General features: G+C 51.7%; 1 protein-coding gene across 1 annotated transcript; it reads left to right on the forward strand.

Annotated features, from left to right (window-relative positions):
- The first annotated feature begins 1,144 nt into the window (after positions 1–1,144).
- Positions 1,145–8,796, forward strand: PEAK3 (PEAK family member 3). Its single transcript, XM_051972238.1, is given in 5 exon segments — positions 1,145–2,975; positions 3,721–3,824; positions 5,203–5,468; positions 5,470–5,781; positions 6,249–8,796. Coding segments are annotated over 4 exon segments (1,539 nt in total). The 5' UTR covers positions 1,145–2,975; positions 3,721–3,742; the 3' UTR covers positions 7,128–8,796.
- Positions 8,797–9,138: the final 342 nt, after the last annotated feature.

Here is a 9,138-nt window from a genome sequence, read left to right on the forward strand (position 1 = left end):
TGTTTTATACCAAGCCCTAAACTCTTACCAGAACTCAGCCATCTATGGGGCGTCTTCACCCGGATGCTCCATATGTCTAAGATAGAATTCATCATTCTTCTTCCTAAATCCTGTTCCCTTCCTCCCTATCATAGGTGCTTAATAAATGCTTTTTCCCTTCCCTTCCCTTCTAAATGGGTGACTTTGCTTCTAATCTCACTCCTCCTCAATTTATCCTTCATCCAGCTGCCTGAGTAATGAAACATTCATATGACACTTTGATCCAGGTCTGATGAGTGCTTCAATCTATTAAGAGCATTAGAGGACAAAACCAAAGGCTCTACCCAAAGTGCTGTATTGGGCAAACCACTAATTAGCACTTTGAGTGATCTCAACTCATTCCTTAGAACCTTTCTATATTCTAGATGGGGGGACTTGAATGGTCTCAATGCATTCCTTGGAACCTTTCTATATATTTTATCTATATCTATATGAGGGGAAATAAAACATCAAATTTTATTTACAATACTATAACATACTATTTAAAATATATTATTAATAACATTACTTTTGTTTACAATATGATTGTGATATAATAATTATATATTATGGTTATAATAATATGATGATATAATTATTAAAATTTTTAAAAGAACATATTCATAAACAGACTTGCCTGAGGTCCTGGTGGCCCAGCTTTCTTTAAATGCCAAAGTCCAGATTTGGTCTTGCCCAGTCTTGGTTATGGATTATGAAAACTTTGAAATAGGGAAAGGGACCCACATGTGCAAAAATGTTTGTGGCGGTACTTTTTGTAGTGGCCAGAAACTGGAAACTGAGTGGAAGTCCATCAATTGGGGAATGGCTGAACAAGTTATGGTATAGAATGTAATGGAATATTATTGTTCTGTAAGGAATGACCAGCAGGATGATTTTAGAGAGGTCTGGAGAGACTTACATGAACTGAGTCTGAGTGAAATGAGCAGAATCAGGAGATTATTGTACACAGCAACAATAAGACTATACAATGATCAATTCTGATGATCATGGCTCTCTTCAACAACGAGATGATTCAGATCAGTTCTAACGATCTTGTGATGAAGAGAGCCATCTGCACCCAGAGAGTGGAAACTGAGTATGAATCACAACATAGAATTGTCACTTCTTTTAATTTTATTTTCTTTCTCATTTTTTCCCCTTTTTAATCTGATTTTTCTTGTACAGCAAGATAATTATACAAATATGTATGTCTATATTGGATTTACATATATAAATATATATATTTGCCATCTAGAGGCAGGGATGGAGGGAAGGGGTAATTGGAACACAAGGTTTTGCAAGGGTCAATGTTGAAAAGTTATCCTTGCATATGTTTTGAAAATAAAACACTTCAATAACCAAAAAACTTCCAATAATCACTATGATGTATGATTCCCTTGGTTCTTGCCTTTGTGACCCAGAAGGACTGCTTGTTTCCGTGGAAACTAAATGTACCAAAGTCAGGGAATGACATCCCATCCACTCCACTCCAAGGAAGGTCTAACATCACACGTCTTCCACCTCCTCTTAGACGCCTAGCACTTCCAAAGGCTCACCCACAGACTGCATTCCCAACTATAAGATCTTTGGTATAGAGCTAGAAAAGACTTTAGTATCAAAGAGGAACAATGGAATTGTTGGCTTGCACCAGTCACCTCATACCACCTCACTGCATGGTGGATAATCCCACTAGAGAGGATGTTTCAACCTATTCCACCGTCTTTCCATTCAACATCCCTATAGTTTTCCAAATCAAAATTCTAATATCTGGAGATCCCCAATCCCTATAGTAGTTCCTCCTATTAGATTGCAAGTTCCTTGGGGGAAAAGATTTATTTTTTATTTTTGTATCCCCAGTGCTTTACACAGGATAAGCACTAAATACATTTCTCTTTATTCATCCCCAGATGTAAAAAAACAAAAATGTTTAAAGCTTTTTATTTTCTATGTATATATATATGGATAATTTTTGACATTCACCCCTACAAAATCCTATATTCTATTTTTTTTCCTCCCTTCTCCCCACCCCTCCCCCAGTCAGCAAGCGATCCTGGTGCATTTCCTCTATATACATTTCCACAAATCTCATGCTGCGCAAGAAAAATCAGATCAAAAAGGAAAAAAATGAGAAAGAAAACAAAATGCAAGCGAACAGCAACAAAAAGTGAGAATGCCATGTTGTGGTCCACACTCAGTCCCCACAGGCCTCTCTCTGGGTGCAAATGGCTCTCTCCATCACATGATCCTTGGAACGGGCCTGAATCATCTCATTGTTGAAGAGTCACGGCCATCAGAACTGATCATTGCATAATCTTGTTGTTGCCGTGTATACTGTTCTCTGGTTCTAAAAAAGCAAACGCTCATGGGATCACATGTTCATGCAAATGTACAACTATGAATTCATTTCATTCGTTGGAATTGGAATTCATTCATGGAAATATTTCAACTATTTCATGATTTTACCCTAAAACTCCTTTCTTGGCCAATGAGAATTAGGGAAGAAAACACACATTTATTAAGCCCTTGCTCTGTGCCGGGCCCTGTGCTAAATACTTATTACAAATATCATCTCATTTAATTTTCATGACAACTACCGGAAACGAGCCATTATAAATCCTCATTTTACAAATTAGGAAACTGAGGCAGAGATCGGGACTGGCCAGGCTCACACAGCCGGTGAGTGTCTGACTCCAGGCCTGCTGCCCCCCAGCCCCCACGGCTTTCTCGGAGGAGGAGCAGGGAAGGAGGCGTGGTGGGGCTCCTTCAGGGCTGCAGCCCCAGCTCGGGCCCACGGCTGGAGGAGGGCCCCCAGGTTTGCGCAAGGGCCCCGGCCTGTGGTGTAACTGCTTCTGCTGCTTCCTCTTCTCCAGGGGTGGAGGCTGACCCGACATCTCCCGCTGCCTCCGCCGGGCGACCCTCAGGGTCCGGCTCATCTGGGCAAGGCCCGGGCTGGGCAGGTACGTCTGGGGGAGGGGGGCAGAGGAAGGGATGGAGGGCGGTGGGCTGCGGCCCCCCAGAGAGGGGGGCGGAGGAGGGGCAGGCACCCCGCTCTTCCTCTAGAAATAGAACCGGACGAGGCTTCGAAATGTTCTGGACCCTCCAGCTCGCTTTATGAGGGAGTAAATGGGCCTCAGACGGGGCAAAAGTGCGGCTGAAGTCCTGGTCAGTAAGGAGCGGGCATGGGCCCGGGGGCTTCCTCCGTCCTTCAGCCCCTTCAGGCCCCGTCCCTCCTGCTGTCCAGAGAAGGGAGTGGCTCTGACTGGTGACTGGCAGGGCTCAAGCTGCTGGTGCTGCTGGAACTGGGCCAGAACTGGGCAGCACAGGGTCTGGCGATTCTAAAGCGTGAGCTCCGTTCCTGCAAGGATGCAAGCAAAGGCAGGAGGCCGCAGACGGGACTAAGTCTCCTACGGGGACCCGCCCTTTTCTGTGCAAAAAGTGTCCGATCCTGGGCTTTTCTGCATCTGTGCCTGCGGACTAGGAGCGTCCCTGCACTGCCCGTGTGTAAGCGGGCTCCCCACACACAGAGGGATGCACGTAGGAGCCGCGGCGGTTCCGAAACCCGGGTCAGAGCCGGAGACCTCGGGCTGGGCCCAGCTCTGTGAAGGAGGAAGCTGGAGGCCTGGGAGGGTCACAGATGCCCTTTGGCTCTTCTTTTGGGCATTTACAGCCTGTGCACACAAACTCGTATTTCCTCTCTGACAGGAAGCCCTTTGCCACCAGAAGCATGAGTGATTCCGGCCCGCTGTACGCCACGCCCAGCAGAGAGCTCCCCTCCTCCTCACTGCATTATCTTTATAGCAACCTGGGTGAGTGAGGCCGGCCTGGAGAGTCACGCCGTCAGCCACCACCGGGGCTCGGGGCTCGGGGCGGGAAGGGGGCACAGCAAAAGTGAGGGGGGTAGCTGCCCAGACAGACTAGGAGGCTTTCTCTTGGGGCTTAGCTGTCTCAATTGTAAAACGAAATGTTTGTACTGGGCAATGGTAAGGTTTTTCCCAGCCCTGACCTCCTGGGTTCTAAGGACCCTCCCAGCCCTGACCTCCCGGGTTCTAAGGGCCCTCCCAGCTCTGACCTCCTGGGTTCTAAGGGCCCTCCCACCTCCTGGGTTCTAAGGGCCCTCCCAGCCCTGACCTCCTGGGTTCTAAGGGCCCTCCCAGCCCTGATCTCCTGGGTTCTAAGGGCCCTCCCAGCCCTGATCTCCTGGGTTCTAAGGGCCCTCCCACCTCCTGGGTTCTAAGGGCCCTCCCAGCCCTGACCTCCTGGGTTCTAAGGGCCCTCCCAGCCCTGATCTCCTGGGTTCTAAGGGCCCTCCCAGCCCTGACCTCCTGGGTTCTAAGGGCCCTCCCAGCCCTGACCTCCCGGGTTCTAAGGGCCCTCCCAGCCCTGACCTCCTGGGTTCTAAGGGCCCTCCCAGCCCTGACCTCCTGGGTTCTAAGGACCCTCCCAGCCCTGACCTCCTGGGTTCTAAGGACCCTCCCAGCCCTGACCTCCTGGGTTCTAAGGGCCCTCCCAGCCCTGATCTCCTGGGTTCTAAGGGCCCTCCCAGCCCTGATCTCCTGGGTTCTAAGGACCCTCCCAGCCCTGACCTCCTGGGTTCTAAGGACCCTCCCAGCCCTGACCTCCTGGGTTCTAAGGGCCCTCCCAGCTCTGACCTCCTGGGTTCTAAGGGCCCTCCCAGCTCTGACCTCCTGGGTTCTAAGTCTCTTCTGAACTTATCTGTTCTAAGGATCTCCCTGGCTCTGACATTCAGAGCTTCTATATGCAAGAAGACTTACCCAGTCACAAATTTTAAAATGCCAGAGCTGGAAGGGACCCAGGATCACAGGATCATCGGTCTAGAAGCTAGCTAGTTTAACCCTCCTTTATGTTACAGATGAGGAGTTTAAGTTCCTTGCCCAATGTCATCCAGACAAAGCTCAGATTCAAGTTCTGATCTTTTGTCACCACATCCATATTCCATTGCACCCCAACCCATCTTTTTGCCTTCTTGACGAAGCCCCTGAAAGCCAGAGAAGTCATTTAAATTTAAATTTTTTGTCCCAGAGAAGTCAGGGGACGTCCATGCCCCAGGTGACACTAGAGCCAGCTCTCCTGACTCCCATCCCTCCCGGCTGATCCTGGCGGGAAAGGCCCCCGTAGTCCCTTTCTGTCCCCAAACCTGACGGTGATCCTTATGTCCTTTTGCAGGAGAGGGGCGAGCCCACTTGCTGCCCTCTAAACCCTGCCGCCCACGGACATCCCGGCTGTCCTCTACCAGCCTCGCCCCCCCTCCCTTGCCCCAGAAGACCCTCTGCCGGACCCGCTCTCTTCCCACGAGCAAGACTCTTCACTCGTCCTATGGCTACAGTTCCCTTCCTCGGAGGGAGCACCAGGCCGGCCCCGGCCAGGCCTCCTGGGACAGACTGAGGAAACCCTTGCTGGAGTCGCGGAGCCTGGAGGAGATCCCCCGGGCGGGGGGGGGCCCTCTCTGGGCCGGACCCTCGCCGGCTGACCTTCGCCACCCCTGACTGGGAGCTGGGCCATTTCTTCCAGGACCTGGGCAGCCCCCAGGAGGTGTACAAGGTGCTGAGGGGCTGCCAGCTGGACGCCCTGCGCTGCATCGAGAAGCAGCTTGGAGCCCGGCTGGCGGGGCCGTGGCCCGGTCGGGGGGGCCCGGGCCAGAGCTTCCGCCTGCTGGACAGCGAGCCCTGTGCGGAGAGTGGGGACGCCTGGTACTATAAGGTGGTTCGGATCACCGAAGACACCTGGCACCTCCTGGCTGCCAAGGTGAGTGCCCGGCGGACCGGGCGTGGGTCGCAGCTGGGAGTACCTGCTGCCGAGAGAAGGGGCACAAGGCTTGGGGAAGTCATCCTTCCCGGGCAGATGGGGGCGGAGGGAAAGGGCTCTGTCGGGCTGGTTGGGGGGGCGGTAGGCCATTGTGGGGGAGAGTCCAAACCAGGCCAGAGAGGGCGGGCCCTAGGCCAGATCCGGGTTTGTGGGAGTCTATGACAAAGGGAGCACGGGCTGTGGGGGAAGAATCCTTGGGAGGGAATTGTGAGCGGGGAGGGGAGAGAGTGATGAGGTGAGACTTGGACTAAGTGGGCCAGACAGGGAGAGGGAAAGAGACATCAGGGAGGACCGCGCCCCGTTTCCTCTGCACTGGGGGGAGCCCGAGAGCATACGCAACCTGGGGCAGCGGCCAGGAGAAGAAGGGATGAGTCTTGACTTCTGACCTGTGTCCCTCCGGCCTCCAGGTGCCCAAGCTGTGGTCCAGGACCCCAGAAGCCCTCCACGCCGAGCCCCCCGGGCTGGCCCTGCAGGCCACGCTCAAGCCGCATTTTAATGTGCAGAGTCTCTGTGGGCAGCTGCCCGCGGGGAGCCTGCCAGAGGCACCGTGGCAAGGGCCGGCGGCTCTGGTGGCCGAGGTGCCCACCCAGACTGTGGCCAATTGGGTCAGCGCCAACGAGGAGCTGCATGGGAGCCACCCAGGGTGGTACGAGCGCCGGGTCTGCCTCCTGCTGCTCCAGCTGTGTGGGGCCCTGAAGCAGCTGCACTCGGACAGTCTGGGTCACGGGGACCTGAGGCCCGAGAACCTGCTGCTGGCCGTGCCCCGGGGCCAGCCTCTAGGAGCCTTGCCCCAACTGCTCCTCACAAACTTTGCCAGGGCACGGTCGTTGGCGCCCCAGCTGCCAGCGCGGGAGGATGAACTTCAGCTGGGCCTCCTCATCTACGAGATGCTGGGCCAAGGCCCTGCACTGGCCCAGGCCCGAGGGTCCTCCGCTCCCCCGCTGCCAGTCCGCTCGGCCTACTCCCTGGCCCTGGCGCGCCTGACCCCACGTTTGCTGCAGGCCGCGCCAGACCGCCGGCCCCCCGTGGCCCAGGTCCGAGTGGCCCTGCAGACCATTCTGTGGGGGCCCGGGCCCAAGCTGCAGGCCCAAGGCCTCCCCCCGGGGCCCTGGCTGGACATCCACCGGGCCCTGCTGCCCCTGGAGCTGGCCGAGCGGCTGGCGGGCAGCGGGGAGGCGGCCGGACTCGAGGACTGGCTCTGCTGCCAGTACATGACGGAAGCCTCCCAAAGCACGGTGGGCCGGGCTCTGGAGCTCCTGTGGGGAGAGCGGCCTGCTGGGGATTGAGTGCCCTTGGAGGCCTCAGGGAGGCCCCAGCTCTCGGCACCTCAGAAAACTTGCCTGCATTACCGTCCTGCCAAGAACTCCATTTTCTCATCCCCTACTTTTCTGCCCTGTCCCTCCCTTCCTTCTCCCCCTCCCCAGTCATGGCCTTTATTATTGGGAACATGGACCACAGGCATCCCTACACAAATCCCCTGCCTCCAGAACTCACAGAGGGAGGGCCCCTTGTTTTTCCTCTAAATGTAAATATTGAATCAGAATGTCGGGAGGGACCTGAAGTTCAGGGTTTTCATTTCCCAGCTGAGTCGGAGAGAGGGGCAATTACCTTCTAGGGAGTCACCTCGGAGAGCAATACCAGCGTCAGGATTAGAACCTGGTCTCCAGGCGGGAGTTTTTTCCCCTTGACATCCCATTTCCAGGACCTCAAGCATCAAGTGAGATTATATTTGTGAAGATTTTTATTGGAGATGATCAGGACCATTTGTGCCCAACATGACATAATAATGTCATATGGATCTTCTTCAGGAATGAAGGACAACAACTAGCAAACCTTTTGGGAAGCACTTAGCGCAGAACCTGGCACACAGTAGGTGCTTTATAAATGCTTGCCCTGTACCTCCCTCCATCCAGGCTGACTCCCAGAGTAAGATACTGATCATCCATTTGGAATCTAACCTAGCTTTGGTTGAGACTAAATTACTTTTGTAATTTTTAAATTACTTTCTGTAACTGCATGTAGGACTGCATGTCCCTTTGTACACTTTGTGTATCCCATAAACTCAGATCATGGGAGAGGGGGTGGCTAGGTAGTACAATGGTTGGAGTCCTAGCCTTAGAATCAGGAGGATCTGAATTCAAATTCAGCCTCAAATCCACTTACTAGGTATGTGACCTCAGATAAATCAGTTAACCTTGTTTGCCTCAATTCCTCATATGTAAATTGAACTAGAGAAGGAAAGGGCAATTCAAATCCAGCCTCAAACACTTAATACGTCTTAGCTGTGTGACCCTGGGCAAGTCACTTAACCCCAATTGCCTCAGCAAAAAAAAAAAAAAAAAAGGAAATGACAGACCACTCCAGTTTTTTTTATCAAGAAAACCTCAAATGGGATCACAAAGAGTTGGATGTGTACAAAAAATGACTCGACAACAAAGAGACTACAATGACAGAGTCAGACATAACTGAAGCAACAAAACCAACTCCAGGGGTCCTCAAACTACGGCCTGCGGGCCAGATGCAGCAGCTGAGGACGTTTATCCCCCTCACCCAGGTCTGTGAAGTTTCTTTATTTAAAGGCCCACAAAACAAAGTTTTGGTTTTTACTATAGTCCGGACCTCCAATGGTCTGAGGGACAGTGAACTGGCCCCCTATTTAAAAAGTTTGAGGACCCCTGAACTAAACCAACAAAACAGGAGCTGGCTGTCGTTTATGTTCTGATGGCATCAATTTCAGAATCCAGGGTTGCCTCCATACCACAAGGAGGCATTAGAGGAGAAATATAAGGGATGTCAAGGGCATAACGCTCCAGAAAAATAGATGGGCTGGTCATGTAGTAAGGCTGAGGAGTGACAGAGGGACAACCAAATGTTGCATTAGTACATCTAAGGTAGTAGGCCTGATGTAATGTAGAGGAGTTTACTTCAAATAAAAATGGAAGCTACCCAACTGCATGCAGGGATCCTAGTGGCCTGATTTTGACTTAGAAAATCATATACATTTACATATTTCCTCTTTTTTAAAAAAAATTAATACATTGACATCATTAAAATCAGATAGGAAATACATTTTAATCTGGTGTGAGCTTCACTTGAGAGTGTTATGAGCCACATGAAGTCCACCAGCTATGCATTTGGCAGACACTTTTTAGCTGTGTGATTCCAGACAAATCTGGATATCAGTTTCCTCATCTGTAAAATGGAGGTGTGGTGGTTAGCTTAGATAGCCTCTAAGGTCCATTGTTGTGCTGAAACACTATAAAATAATTAAAATGGAGAAGTACCAGAAATGAAAAG

The sequence above is a fragment of the Antechinus flavipes genome, chromosome 1 (assembly GCF_016432865.1).
Source record: "Antechinus flavipes isolate AdamAnt ecotype Samford, QLD, Australia chromosome 1, AdamAnt_v2, whole genome shotgun sequence".
Classification (NCBI taxonomy): Eukaryota; Metazoa; Chordata; class Mammalia; order Dasyuromorphia; family Dasyuridae; genus Antechinus; species Antechinus flavipes.